Source organism: Antechinus flavipes, chromosome 2 (genome assembly GCF_016432865.1).
Source record: "Antechinus flavipes isolate AdamAnt ecotype Samford, QLD, Australia chromosome 2, AdamAnt_v2, whole genome shotgun sequence".
Classification (NCBI taxonomy): domain Eukaryota; kingdom Metazoa; phylum Chordata; class Mammalia; order Dasyuromorphia; family Dasyuridae; genus Antechinus; species Antechinus flavipes.
In genome coordinates, this window is record NC_067399.1 from 370357291 (window position 1) to 370373744 (window position 16454).

At 32.0% G+C, this 16454-nt stretch overlaps 1 protein-coding gene across 1 annotated transcript in view; it reads right to left on the reverse strand.

Annotated features, from left to right (window-relative positions):
* TDRD9 (tudor domain containing 9) overlaps nucleotides 1–16454 on the reverse strand; it is a 173195-nt gene that overhangs the window by 50699 nt on the left and 106042 nt on the right. The window contains exons 14-20 of the mRNA XM_051978276.1: nucleotides 11952–12049; nucleotides 7333–7464; nucleotides 5423–5588; nucleotides 5273–5336; nucleotides 5131–5194; nucleotides 4568–4612; nucleotides 3342–3395 (exon numbers count right to left, since the gene is read on the reverse strand). Of these exons, the coding sequence (XP_051834236.1) occupies nucleotides 3342–3395; nucleotides 4568–4612; nucleotides 5131–5194; nucleotides 5273–5336; nucleotides 5423–5588; nucleotides 7333–7464; nucleotides 11952–12049 (623 nt within the window). The remainder of the gene's footprint in view (nucleotides 1–3341; nucleotides 3396–4567; nucleotides 4613–5130; nucleotides 5195–5272; nucleotides 5337–5422; nucleotides 5589–7332; nucleotides 7465–11951; nucleotides 12050–16454) is intronic.

Here is a 16454-nt window from a genome sequence, read left to right on the forward strand (position 1 = left end):
AAAGATATATACTTGCCAAAAATTGATTTAATTCCCCCATGAAATACTAAATCTTTAGATTCACATCTAATGCAAATAATATACAAAATATACATAAACACACACACATATATTTATATGCTACCCACATTTGGGGCAGCAAATTCATCAAGACAGATCTCTAATAAAAATTACTACAGTAAAAACAGAACAAACTTACAAAGCAATTTTTGAGTAATGAAAAATATAGACACATTACACACAAAATAAAATGTTAAAATATATGTATGTAAAGTGAAGTGATTTTCCCTTCTGCTATCAAGTAGGCATACTCTCCTCTATGTTAATTAATAATCCTATAAAATCTTCTGATTCAATGCAACTCATTAATACATTTAAAATTATAGATCTGGAGAGTAAAAATGTCTACTTTGCAGGAAACGGGTTTCTTGTTACCTGGTGATATCTTCCAAGTCAATTTAACATATTAATATAAGTTTAAAAATTACAAACCTGGATTAACAGTAAGTCTGCTTCAGGTGAAATGGGTTACAACAACTGGGCTACAACAGTAGCTATACCACCTGTTTTTTATTTTGTTTTGTTTTGTTTTTTGCTTTAGGGCAAGAGTTACTAACCTGGGATTTGTGAACTTTTGTTTTTTTAAAATATTTTTATAAGTGTATTTGAATATAATCAGTTTCCTTTAAAATTTACATTTAATTTTATGCACTTAAGAACATTATTCTAAAAAGAGGTCATGAACATCATTTAATATTAGCATTTTTAAGGGGTACTCTTTCTTCTTAGACTTTTTTGGGAGGAAGTTAAAATTTTTTTTCCATTTGCAGCTTTTCAAGTAAAATTTTATTAAATTTCTAACAAATAATAAAAATATAGACAGAAAATTCTGTTTTAAAGTAAAATATGAAACTTATCTTTTCATATCCTTCAAAGAATTGACAGACTATTTCACTGTAAAAAATACAGTAATATTATTAAAGGAAAAAAATCTACTTCTGTCTGACATAAATACATACATACATATGTATAAGTAGTTTTGTGTGTGACATACACAAATGTACAACTTCAGACACATTCACACACACAAACATGTTTACTTGTATTGATTCTCTTTATATATTTATCCATGTAATCATTTCTTCCAATAGAATTTAAATTCTATTAGTGTAGGAACAGCAGTCTCTTTTTTGTATCATCCTGAATACAAATGCTCCAAAGCTTAAAACAATGCCTAGAGCAAACAGAGCAAATCCTGGAACACAACACCAGGAGGTGATACAGAGGACACTACCTGGACCTGGAATTTGAAAGATCTGAAAGCATATCTAGCTTCAGAGACTTACTAGCTATGTCATTTAGCTGCTGTCTGATTCAGCAGTTAAATTCACCTACCTCCTAGGGTTGTGTACAAATGAGATCTTATTTGTAAAGTGTATCAAAAACTTTAAAGTGCTATAGAAATCTTAGCTATTCTTTTTAGTATCAATTATAAATTATGGTTCACAGACTGTCCTGATGTCTACCGTTCTACTCAACCATTTCTCAACTATACCTCTGATATGACCACCAGAAAAACTGCTTCCAGTCTTTGGATGAATTTAATCTATTTAGTTTTAGAAGTCCTGCCTTGGATCCAGTTATCTTTCTAAGTAAATGAGTGAGCACAAGCTCAATTGTCCTATTAGAAGCAGTTGGTCCTAGACCAAACTAACCAGAATGTGGGAATGATTAGTAGAAGAATCAAGAAACAAGGAGGATAAAAATTGAGAAAAATTCTCAAATTGCCTATTTAAAAATCCCTGAAAACATGATATTTGCCTCTAGAGAGAGGTAATGGACTCAATGTAAAAATAAATCATCTTTCCTATTTTGGGGGGGGGTGTTGGAAGGCAAGGCAGAACATGGCTAATGTAGAAATTTATACCACATGATTATATATCTGGAATGGATTTATTTTTCTTGCCTTCTCAATGGATGAGAGAAGTAGAGGAATTGGATTAAAAATGAAAATAAAATTTAATGAAAAATATTTTTAAAAGCAATTTTGGAGAGAGTATTTATATAATAAGGTCAGATGCCAGACTTCAAGTGTCAAGAAGTAGAGGAGAGGACATAGAAGACAAAGAGTAAATAGTAGGAAATTTAATGTAAAAGGGAGGAGACACAGCATAACAGCTTGATAGGATGACAAATCAAAAACAAGATAAAGAATGTAGGACTCCCGAATGCTTCTTCTTTATTTTTTTCCCAAAGCAACAAGATACAGTAGGTAGAGAGTAAAGAAAATGATGAAAGGGTGGGGAGAGATGAATGAAGAGGAAAAATATATAGGATAGGAAGGTCAAAGGTACAAGTCTAGGGGCTAATAATCACAGTAGAATGGACCGCTTCATCCCAGACTAGAATAAAGGAAAGAAAAAAGTAATCCCAGACTACTATATGGAATGCTGGGAGAAAAGGAATATACAATAAGTAAGCCCATTTAAGTATAGTTAAGGCCCTCTCCTGAGAAGGAGAAGGGAGGAATGTGGGAAGCTGGAGGAGAGATGAGGAAGTTTGTGTGGAGTGTAACAAGTTAATCAAGGAAGAAGAAGAGGACTGCCTTGGTATATTGAGGACCCAATTGAGAGTCTGAGGTAATACATTGTCAGCATGGTACTAGATCCAGTGTCATTCTGAAGCAAGAGTAGAAATTAAGGCAAATAATAGTGGGTAACACAAGGCACAAGCACCAAGAGGACAAGGGATCCAAGGACAGAGGAGTGTGAGATTAAGAGGCAAGATTGGGAAGGAAATTCAGGCAGACATGAAAAGAGAAGTCCTAACCATACAGGCTCAGAGGACTCCACAGGATCACAATGAGGGGTGGGCAGTGCAGGACACAGAGCATCACCTGGTAGCCTCCAGATATTATGATCCCAGTAGCTCCTCAATCACTTCTTTTAGGGCTAATATAAAATGATGCTCATGGGCACATGCAGAACAGGGAAGTCTGGCCTCAGTAAAGCTCTAAGCTAATGATCTTAAGTAGATTTGGGCCACTAACCTCATTTTTCTGGAATGTTAATTTCCTTATCTTCATCTGCAACAAGGCTGAACTAATAATAAGCTCTAAGGTTTCAATGACTATGATTCTCCAGCATTACTATCTTTATTATTTTTTACTTAATTAAGCCTATAATTAATATCTATAGATCATAAATTCTTTTTTGAGGGCAAAGATCATTCCTCATATTTCTCTGTATCCTCTACAATCCTTCCACAAAATAGGAACTCAAATACTTGAAGACTAATTAAAAACTATGCAAACAGATATAGTATGAGAGATAGCTACTTACCTCTCTAATTCTCTTGATCTGAATGTAATTTAATCGTCCCCAGTCAAGTTCATCCTTTAAAATTACACAAATGTGTTAAGTCAGTAATAGCTAAAAAATTATTTCATAACTTTGAACTCGTGTGACGATATAATTATACTCCAATAAACTAATAATATGTTAATAAACCAAGTTTCTTTTTTAAACTGCTCCAACAAATTATTTATGGAAGTCACAATGAATGTCACCAATCCTTCAAGTTTAACATTCCTTGCCCTAAAAAGTCCCAATTCTCCATGAAAACAGAACTAAAACTATGATTTCAATGATATAAGAATACCCAGTAAAGAAAACCATCTACCAATGGAGGTGAACCCTCGCAACTATCTAGCATGTCATGCTGTGTCCCAGTGTTGGAGGATAGTTTAAACACAAGGCCTAAATTTAACCTGTGATCAAAAATAAGTGAAGACAAAAGGTTACAGATTCCTTGATTATGCAAGAGGTATTCTACTGGGATATATTATGTGGATTTACTGATACATTACAGCCAAATCAGTTGCTTGGTCTTGCAACTAATAGTGTAGGATCCAAAACATTTATCAAGTGGAAATTTGGGCTAATTTTAGGAAAAGCTGGCTCAATCTGGGTTTTTATATAGAATAGAAAGAATAATGGCCTTGAGAGCCTAAGGACTCTAATTCAGACTATCTGGATCTAAGCTTCAATTTCCTCAACTTGAAAATGGGGATAATAAATATTTATACTAGCTAATTTCAAGGGAGGCACACTCTGTTGTAGTGGAGAGGGTTGAATTTGTGGGGTTGATCCAAATTAAAAACTACCTCTGACAGTGCTACTGGCTGTGTGACCATGGGTGAGCCTTTCTGAGCCTCACCTAATATTTAAGGGATCTAAATGATAAATCGGTTGTAATCCATGTCGATGGAAGTTTACATACATATAAATACAGGTATTTTATGTATGTACTGTCATTACAAGATTGGTTAAGTGACTTACAAAATTGAAAAGTCGATACAAAAGTAAGCTATTAATATTTTGTTATACTAATTGTTAGTGACAGACTCATTAGGATTAACCCCTACTACCCAGACCATTGCTCACACATTAGGATTTTTATGCTATCATATTCCATATCTAATGATAAAAAGAGCATGAAAACATTCTGAAATTCCCTCTTTTACATCATTCAATATACAATAAAACAAAAAGGGAAAATAATTTACCTTTGGATGACGAAATTCTCCTCTTTGTCTGCAGGCTTGCCAAGTCTAAAAAGTTTCCCACAAATTCCAATATTTCATTAGTTATCTTGTGCAGAAATTCTATACACATATTTCGATTGAAAACTTAATAGATAGTATTTAACATGTAATTTATGAAGTTAAAATTTAATAATATTGCCATCAATATCTTTACAAAGATTTTATTAATTTTAATAGCTTATGAGCTTAATGAATTTCTATGGCCAAAAAAATTTATTCTTATCACAACTAGTTGACAAACCTTTCCATATTTAGACTATGCTAGGATCCAATCTGAAATCTTTTCAGCATGTTAAAACCTACCAAAGCTGCAATACTTCTGGCATAGTCCATAGGATCAACTTTAACAATCATGAGGCATTACAGTAAGATTTTTCTGAAATATTCACATCATGAGCTCCAAGTGAAAAATATGAAGTTTTATTGAATTACTGAAAGCTTTCAGATCAGAACTTTTTAGAAGTAAAAGTAACAGTAAATGTCCTTGTCAAATTAATATTTTCACTAAACACTAGAGAACTTACTTTAAAAGCTTCAACAAGCGCAATGCAATCACTCTTACTGTTGCCAGAAAAATTCATTTTATTCCTGTGAATTAAACCAAAAAAATGTGTGATCCAAAAATCCTTCAAGTAAATGGACATTAAAAATATGAATATTAAATACCTATATCCATCAAGATGCTGTCTGAAAGGCATTGCAAAAAAATTCTTCAATGAGAGAGCTGCAGCTATCAAAAGAGAAAGAGAGAGATTAACTTTTTTAGCATGGTGTTATCCAAACTACTCATAAACATTTTCTTCTTTTTATACTCACCTATGATAAGGCATTCTTCTAGACATCCAAAGACATGTCCAAGCACTATTAATTTACCAAGTTGCTGATCTACAGGAAGTTGGGCCAAAACCCGTCCTAAGAAAGTCAGTTCACCATCATGGGGATTTTCTTCTTCTCTCTGCCCACTAACAGCAAGTGCTCCTACCTTTATAAAGTGATTAATTGTTATTATTAGCAATACAGAAAGGTATATTTTACTTTATAAAATACAGTATAAATAGTTTTAAGACCTATGAAAATGTTAGTTAAATAATTTTATGTGCGCGTGTATATGAAAGAAACAAAGAGACAAAGGAAGAGAAAAATATGTAACAATACAGAACAAAGGTTTGATATATATATTTAAGAGCTCATTCAAGAGGCACAAGGTAGTGCAGTAGATAGAGCACCAGCTCTGAAGTTAGAATTTCTAGGGCAAGGGACAGAGCTCAGATGGATGGATGGCACAACATAGGGCATTCGACAAATACCTTCCTGCCTCACAGATCTAGGATGATCTGAGGAGACTACCTACATCTGAGTGATGTACCACAACAAGGTAAAGAAAAGTTCCAGGCACTGGAAAGTGCTCTCAGAGGAGAACATTCAAAACCAAACATTGCTCATAGCCCTGAAGCAGAGAAGGGTCTCAATTCTAGTTTCTAGCCCAACTTGAAGCCTATAGAAAATAACCAGAGCAGAAAGTCCCAAAGACAAACATCTTATTGGATAGGGGCTGGGACCGGCAACAGTCTACTGTTGCTCAGATCCAAATCCAGGTCAAGAACTTCCAGAATTAAGAGGGCAGAGTCAACAATCAAGCTTTACTCTGAATTGGACCACTAGGAAAAAACTTAAAACTTTTAAGTCTCTGGCCTGAGCTCAGTCTGAAAGCCTGGAATAAAGCTTTTGTTTTCTTCAAAAAAAAAAAAAAAAAGCAGCAACAGGATAAGCCCCGATCTTCCTCTACAAGTTCCCAGAGTGTGGCCCTAATATCAGGTCCAAAGTCTATTTGTGGAAGAATGAGCAAGCAAAAATAAGAATCCCATTATAAAGAGCTAATATGATGATAATATAAAGATAAAGATAATAAGATGATAAGCTCAAGACACAAACCTAAATAAAAAGAGCCCTGACTTCAAAATCTATATACAAAGCCTCAAACAAAAAACAGCCTGGGGCACAAATTCAAGAAGAACTTCTGGAAAAGAAGGAAGAGTTAAGAACAAGAGTTTAAAATATTTTTATAAATGAATGAGAACACTATTCAAAAGGACTAGGAAGGTAATTAATAGATTGGCACAAGAGGTACAAAACCTAATCCAAGATACAAATGCTCTGGAAATTAAAATGGACCAAAAAAAAACCAATTACTTCAGGAGAGAACTAGAAATATATTAAAACTTAATCAAGACTTAAATATTCACAGCAATACAAAAATCCAAGAGAATTCTAAAGGACTTATGAACAATGCTATCTATTTACAGAGGGAAAAAATGGAGTCTGAATGTAGATTATTGCACAGGCAACAATGTATCCAGAATAAGAAGATAGTTAAATGAGAAAAAAAGTCTTTGTATTAAATTTCTCTGGAAAGGGTTTGATAACCAACATATAGAAATAATAAAATTAATGAAATGAAAATAAATGAATATGCATATATGTATGTATATATACATAAATGAGACTGATTCCCTGATAAAAGTCAAAGAATATGAATAATTTTCTTCAAAGTATTTATATCCACATCAAAAAAAAATGCTTCAGATCATTGTCATTAAGAGAAATGCAAATTAAAATCATTCTGAGATTTCATTTCATATTTTTGCAAACTGGCCAAAAAACAAACAAAATGGTGGCAGTGAAATCCCCTCTTTTCTCATCAAGAACATTTAGATAAAGAATCCTACCTCTTTTAGCAGAAGGATGGTCCGTTCAATGTCACCAAGACTGGGTGGAGAAAGAGCAGTTGCCAGCAAAGCTCTTGGCTCACCCATATCAAGCAACTTTACTTTTAAAATTGTGCTTCCTAATGGACAGCGCTAAAAGTTAACAAATAAAAAAGTAAGTTGAACTCAGGAATAGTGGCTCACATTTTTTCAGCATTAATATTTGCAACACTTTCCTCTTAACAAGTAAGATAAGTAATCAGGATTATTCTCTCCTCCCTCCCTCCCCCCCTTCCATCTTTTGCCTCCACGGCTCTCTTTTACACACACACACACACACACACACACACACACACACACACACCTTTTCTAAACCAAGAAGAGAGGAGTTATTTTTTGTTCTGAGCTTTTAAACAAAGTTCATCAAAAGCTCTGACTTGCTTGTGATCACACAGCTCTTATGGGCCGAGTAAGCAGTGGAGCTGGGCCTCAAAATTCCTACACTTCACTGCTTATTTCATAATATCAGAGAGTCTTGAACAGGAAACTGAAAATCTTTGAAAGGAATTAAGTTTTTGATATAAGTCTACTCCAAAGATTCTTCTTGGTGTGACACTGACCCTCTATCTTAGAAGATGATGCTGGTAGGTATCTAGTCTTCTGACAGATTCTTATAGCAAGCATGTACAACTTTAATTCTTGTACTGGTGACAAATTGTGTATCTGACTAATTTGGAGAAACCTCACCAACTTGGCCACAATCTGATACACACATAAAGATATCTGTAGTCATATATCTGTATCTATAATGTTTTATTTTCAATGCAAAGCATTTATTAAGCTTGCCTACAAGAGACGTGCTAGAGATAAAAAGACAAAAACAAAACAGTCCTTAAGGAACTCATTCTACTGGGGAGATTTTACACATATATAGTAAATAAATTCAATATATATAAAAATACAAAGGCTGATAAATTGTTTCAGTTGTATCAACTCTCTCTAAGGCAGCCCTACAATACTAAATAGTCCTACCAAAAGTGGAAGAATTGAAATATGCATTTAAGTTTCAAAAGAAAAACCTGTTATTAATATCTAATAAACAAGTTTTATCAATTTTAGCTAATGAAAAAAGAAATGGACAAAGGATACAGTCACTTGATAAAGCCAAGGAAAGAACTGAAACTTACCATTAGTTTTGAATCTAAAGGTTCAATGGAATGAAATAAATTAAAATCTGGTTGGTTCTCAGATTCCTCCATTTGAGAGGAATAAAAAAAACCCCAGTTAATAATTAATTTTTAATTGACAATTAAAATGAATATAGGACTAATTCTTAAATTGTCAGTCAATAAACATTTATTAAGGGCCTACTATGGGTTAGGCATAGTTCTTAACATTAGGGAGCCACAAAAAAACAAAAAGACAATCCCTGACCTCAAGAAGCTCACAATCTAATGGGTGAGATGACATGCAAACAATCTGGCAACAGATTAAACAGAGGAGATGACAGAGAATAAGGAAAACTGGGAGGATAGAGATAAAGGAAATTTGGAAGTGGGGGGAAGGGGAGGCAAGCTAAAAAGTTCAGTTTTGTATATGTTGAGTTCAAAATTGTCTTTAGGACATGTCCAATAAATAGATAGCTGGAGAAATTAGGTGAGGATAGGTAGATATGAGAATCATCAACATAGAATTAATAATTAAATCCATGAGATCCAATGCACTACAAATATATTAATGATGGAGAGGAAGAGGGAAAGGGAAAGAGGAACGCAAAATAGACCTCTAGGGACATCCACAGTTAAGCAGGCATGACCTGGTTGAGGTAATCTAGCAAAAAAAAAAACTAAGTAGTAATGGTCAGATAGGTGAGAAGAGAACCTTGAGAGAAAAAGAGTCCTGAAAACCTAAAAAGAAGACAATTTTAGGACATGAGAGTGATCAACAGTGTTAAAAAACTGTTAAAAGAGATCAAGGAGAATGAGAAAGAAAAGTCTATGATATTTGTTAAGTAATCATTGGTAATTTTGGAAAGAATAATCGCAGTTGAATAATGAGGATGGAATCCAGATTATAGAAAGTTAAGAAGATGGTGAGAAAAGTGGAAGAGTTGTACTAAATGTAAAGAAAACACACTCCACATTAAATTCAACAATTTTAATTGAACATTGCAGCTATTCAGTAACAGGTATAATTCAAAACACAATGGCCATCCTTTTTTGACTAAAAAGAACACAGAAAATGAAGTTCATTATCTACAAAATAAGAAAAACCTAACAAAATCAAGCAAGTTTCTACAATCAGAACTTAAAATAATTAGCACAATTTAAGATATCCAAATTATGCAACTATATCAATAATAAAAATTAAAAAACAACATTTAAGAAAAACAATTTTATGAGTTCCAAAATGCTTTAGAAAATACTTTCATAATCCAATATTTTTAATAATTTCTAATCTAAAGTAAATAATATGGCACTAGTGGTGAAATGCTGTATTTTAATGAGATTCAATGAATAAGAATATAATTTTATTAATCTTCAAAGAAAACATTTTATTCATTTATTTATGATTTATATTGTACCTAGCTTCCAAAATAATTTAAGAAGACATACAGAATTAAATATAACATAAAAAGTTAGAATGTAGAGAAATATACTATGTAGGACTTTTGGGAAGACATAAACAAAAATCACAGTGAATGACGTACAAATGGGTTGTGATTTATGAAAAATGAAGGGAAATGATTCATTGAAATGTATAAAAATGATAAAATTTCTGTAATAAAAATAAAACCAATGTCATCTATAAAGAACATTTAGATTATGTTACAAATAACACAAAAGGAGCCATTTCCTACATTTTGGTCCTGAATGTGGCTCTGGCATAAGTTTTCTTAAAATCTAAGACAAGAAAAATAATTTAGATTTAATGAAAGAGAATACTTAAATCCATCTGTGTGGATTGCCTATTTCAAGAAATTCAAGTTAAGGAGATATACATTACATAGATCCTCATACAGAAAAAAGTATCATAAGAATATGCTAACCATAAAACATACCAGTTTTCAACTGGTCACTAATCTAATCTTCTACAAAGTCCAAGAACATATTAACACATGGGAAGTTCAACTCTTGACAGATCTTACCATGATTCAAAGATTTCAATTATTAGACAACTGGAAATATCTTTTGCCTAATATTATCTTTTTGTCTAAGCCTTGATAATAACAGAAAGTCTTATCAAAAGTTTTGCCACAGAATAATGAATTTTGTTTTCATTATACTTGTATTTCACTTTTAAAAAATTTAATAAGCATTTATTTTCTCTCTCTTCTACTTCTTCCATTAAGAAAATTTAAAAATGCAACATGCATCATTAAGCAAAAGTCATTGGTCATGGCCAAAAATGGTTTTAAAGCAACTTTAAATCTATTCTGTCAAAAAGCAGGTAACATGCTTCATCTTGTTAATGAGAGAGAAAGCTGTTGCTTTATATCCTCTGACCAGAATTGATCTGTTGGGAATGGGTTTCATTCTTACAAATCTTAATCAGTTCCTTATGTATCTTGTATGTGAGGCCTTTATCAGACAAATTTGCTGCAAAGGTTTTTTCCCATTTTATTGTTTTTTTCCTCATTTAAAGTATATTAAGTTTTTGTGTAAAGACTTTTAAAAAATTTTATATAAATTGAAATTATTCACTTTTATCTTCTGTGTCTGGTCATAAACTGTCTATTCCTGTCTAGTCACAAACTCTTCCCCATCAAAAGATTTGAAAGGAAATTTCTAGAACAATAACTTTTTCAGTCATAGGATCTCTTGAAGATGAACTACAACTAAGTAGACATGAGCTGTGACTTGTGTCTGAGGAAGGAGGATTAGAAGCCATACAAATTATACAGACTGTTAAAGTACTGATGCCTGTTACAATTCACCTTTCACTGGTACTTTAGAATTTGTGAAGTGTTTCTCTTTTGTCATAACCCTGTAACAGTTAAGCTTAGTTTAAATCAAAATACAAGAAATATATTTCTGCAATGAATGAGAAAGAATGGTCCTTTCTGTATCTAATAAGTACAGAGTTCAGAGAATCGAAAGAGATACACTGTTAACAGTATTATCATTAAACTGTTTCTCTTCAAGTAGGTGAATTCTTTAAAAATGATTATAGCCACCAATCCACTATTAAGCTAACTATTAATGCCTTGTCATAGATAGGAAAGAAAAACGTGCTTTTAGATACTAGATGGGAGGGAAGACAGATGGGTTTTTGTACAAGTTTAAATGCTTAATGTACCATAAGAAAAGCATATTTTTAGTCATAAGCACAAACAACAAGAACACACAAAAGCAATCGATATTTACTTCCAAATAAAGTTTTCAATATTTTAGAATAGTTGCTTGAGATATCAGGAGTTTGTGCCTTATGGCACAAAAATAAACAACTTTTCCCAAACTTATAATTATCCTATTAAACAAAAGTATAAAAATCTTTTAAGTCAGTTACAAAATTTTTCTAATTTCCAAATTAAAATTTGTTCACCCACTACTGTAATAAAACTATTATTATTTTCTGATTGTTAATAAAAAATTGTCAAAGAAAAAAATAATTGTCAGAAAGAAAGATTGAATTCTTACCAGCATCTCAGGAACTACATGATCTGGGATACAATTTATCCAAAAGTCTTTGTGGATGAGTCTGTAACAATACCCTTTAGAAACACGCCCAGCCCGACCTTAAAGTAAAAGAAAAAATTAAAGTACTGTTTGATACAAATTACTTGCATTTTTGGCTAATGTCAAGATAAATACGTGTTGGTTTAGGAAAACTATTTCCTAAAATTTGATGTTATAAAAAAGAAAATCTGAGTAAGAATTTTTATAAAAATTAATACCTTATATTCCATTAATTCTGCAGAGATTCTACTAAGGAGTTAATTTCCAGATTTTTAATAATTAATAGATAAAATTTAAATGTAACATTGCTTATAAAATAAGATTTATTCAGGACAAATATTTTCCCATTGAATTATGTTCTAAAATCGGCTGTTCATACCAAAATAAATTTGAATATAAGATAAATATAGCAAATATATCTTAAGTTATATAAATCAATTTACACAAACAAGAGAATACATTTGTTTATCAAAATAAGTAACAACAAAAACATCAATACTAAACATTATCATAAGTTGCAGTAAATGTTAGGTATAATGAGATGTAGATATACATAAACCACACATTTCTTTAAACAATCTCAACATTTTAAGAAATAGAACAATCATAACAAGATTGCAGGAGGTTTTTTTTTTTCTTGACAATTTTACTATCAATTGTATTATAAATAGCCTTTCCAGGCCTTATAGGATGAACTCTAAACATATGTAAATAAGCTGGGATGGAACTTTTCCCAAAGTGACTCTACTTACTACATATCTTAAATATTACCTTTTCATTTGAGCAAGGATACACAAACTCCAAAATGCAAACTTATACTTTAACTTCCTTTGACAGATACTGTCAAGAAATATCAGATTCCTTTATCATAGAAAACCTCTCAGACTTTCTACTGACTTTTTACTGATCTTCTGTACCTGCATTCTACATCAGGATAGCTTTAATAACCTGTACTTCCAATTCTGTGATCACCCTTATCGATAATATAAAATAATATAGGAAGGAAACAACACTGAAAACAGAAAAAAAGTACAGTGCAACTTGATGAAGGGCAATAGTCTAACAGTAAATCTAAGCTTCTGCAATTCTAGAAATAAGTCAAGAAGAATTCATTATGATCATAAGCCTGACATGAATGAGTATGCATTTCTGTAATGTTTATGAACACCTGTTAGAGACTACAAAAACTTAAAAGTCTAGGAAAGATAAACTGTAACAGAAAATTTTTGACTAAATGAGTTTGGGCTAAAAAATGGAAGTCAACATAGTAGAATATAATAGGTCTACTGTGATACAATGAACATACATAAATACCCATCAGACATCTGATGATGGTTAGTTACCTAACAAATACACTGATGTAGGGAAAGAACAATGCTAGGAACTCATAATATTAAAAGGAAGAATAAAGTGAGCCCAGAAACCAAATGAGGAGAATTAAAAAGTCCACATGACCTGCAAGAATTCAGGAATTCTGAATTCAAGAATAAGGAAATGTTTTGCATGACTATCTATCTATCTATCTATCTATCTATATATATATATGTATATTCTATATAAAATTGCTTGTCTTCTCAGAGAGTGAAGGAAGAGAAGGTCAGAATTTGGAATTCAAATTATTTAAAAGTGAATGTTTAAAATTTTTATTTAAAAAAGTAGCTGAGAAAAATAAAACAAAAATTAACTAATTTTTTTAAAAAAAGAATGCACTGTATTGGAGGGGGAAGGGGGGAAACCATAAAGAGGATAACAGGAATCACCAAATCAATAGATGGGCAAGAAAGAAAGGTAAAATCTTTTAAATGATTTAAAGACCATTTATAATTAGCATGACAGGTTATGTAGAAGTTAGCATGAACACTAATAATAAGGGCTTGTGACTAATAAGATTCCAGTTATAAGCTAATATATCCAAGTTTCAATTCAAACACAATATAAAATGGTACACAAAAAGAATTACAAAACATTAATCAGATATTACCATGATCAATTCTTTAAAAGAAGAAAAGAAACATTAAAGCTGAAAAAAACATGAATAGTATTAGAACTGAAAAAGGTAATCAAGAGTATGCTAAAAACAATTTATAAAGCTTTCTTCTCTCTAGAATCATCTATCCACACACATATTAAAGTATGTAAATGAAAATTATAAAAATATGTGAACATAAAAAATTTTTGCCAATGATATCATATAGCAACCTACATACTTAAAAGTCATGCAACTGACTGAAAAAAAAATACAAAATCTTATTGTTTACTGTTTGTTGGAGATGAATGAGCATTTGACGCAATAGGAATCACCTAGGAAGTTTTTTTAATGTATACATCATGGTGACAAAAGATTACTTGTAGGGGCAAAAACAATTCACAGAGAAAATAAGAAGAGTGCTATTGTCTAGATTAAAGCAGTACTCAAACTTTCTCATCTCATATTCATTAAAAATTGAGGACTCCAAAGAGCTTATGTTTTATGTGGGTTATATATATAAATGTTTACATATTAGACATATTAAAACCTCTTATTATTATGAAAATAGTTTTGACTTTTGGATACTCTGAAGTCAGAAGGACCTGAGTTCAAATATGACATTTAGAGGAATGGTGTCAAACTCAAATAAGAAAAAGAGATTACTCAACTATAAGTAAAGATATATGCTAGCTGCATACTGACATAAAATTACAAATTAATGTTATCTATGTTTTACTGTATCTTTATTCCTATTATTGTATTTTAAGATAGTTCAGGCTGTACTTGATATGCATCCTGTGAACCTATCTTATATAGGGGTCAATGTTTGCTAAAAGTAGGAAAGTAATATTGATAGAAGAATCTGATATCTCCTTCTTCAAAGTACTCAGAGAAAAGACACTTGTCTTTTGTAGAATACCAAATATTAATCTTCTATGCATGTTATCCTAGGAAGGATAGGAGATGCTAAAAAAAAAAGTGAAATTATGAAAATGCAAAGGGGAAAAAATCCAATAAGGAGAAAAAATACAAGTTGTCTGAATAGATTAAAAATGGATACACAATGTGATAGAACTCTTATCTTCCTGTTGCCAACTTTTTTCCACCCAGATTCCCTAATACAGCTTCCTAGTTGAGAGACATAAAAAGTTTCAGCTATGTGAGCCCCTCAGACTCATCTGAGTCTGACTTGGACTTACTGAGTCCAAGTGAATCTTCATCACTTGATGACTTTACAAAATCAGAGATATTTCAAGATGAAGATAAGGGAGACTCACACATCCAATAATAATATTAACAAAAAGACTAAAACAATGTATCAAAAACATTATACACTATGAGCATATTAAATTTCTATCAAGACAATTGGGGCTCAATCAATACAAGGGCTATTTGACAATATCAAAATATCAAAATCAAATGACTACATCAATAGATGCTTAATCTGCTTTAGACAAAGAAAAATAGACTTTTACTTAAAAACATTAAAAAGCACAGGAACAAACATCATTCCTTACTATGTTAAATATCTAAAGCCAGGAGCTAGCATTATCTGTAATGGAGAAACATTAGGTGCCTTTCCAATAACATCAGAAACAGATATCCATTTATCACGGCAATCATGATACAATATCAAACTACTTAAAAGTTATGCAACCCAATCCTGAATGGGGTCTGCATAAAAACAATCACAAGTTTTCAAAGGCTTTTCAAGACTTCTTATAAGTTCTTTCCCTTTTCCTTGGATTTCTTAAAATTATGTCTGTTGAAACTTCCTGTGACTTCAACTGCCAGCAACAATAAGTGAAAAAGCACCAATTATCTCTTCATGACAAAATCTTTTTTTTCTATTATATACAATTTTCTTTTCTTTTATTTTTATTTTGATAACTTTTTATTGACAGAACCCATGCCAGGGTAATTTTTTACAACATTATGCCTTGCATTCACTTCTGTTCTGATTTTTCCCCTCCCTCTCTCCACCCCCTCCTCCAGATGGCAAGCAGTCCTATATATGTTAAATAGGTTACAGTATATCTTAGATACAATATATGTGTGCAGAAGCGAACAGATCTCTTGCTGCACAGGGAGAATTGGATTCAGAAGGTATAAATAACTCGGGAAGAAAAACCAAAATGCAAGCAGTTTACATTTCTTTCCCAGTGTTCTTTCTTTGGGTGTAGCTGCTTCTGTCCATCCTTGATCAATTGAAACTGAGGTAGATCTTTTTGTCAAAGAAATCCACTTCCATCAGAATACATCCTCATACAGTATTGTTGTTGAGGTATATAATGATCTCCTGGTTCTGTTCATTTCACTTAGCATCAGTTCATGTAAGTCTCGCCAATCCTCTCTGTATTCATCTTGCTGGTCATTTCTTACAAAACAATAATATTCCATAACATTCATATACCACAATTTACTCAACCATTCTCCAATTGATGGGCATCCATTCATTTTCCAGCTTCTAGCCACTACAAACAGGGCTGCCACAA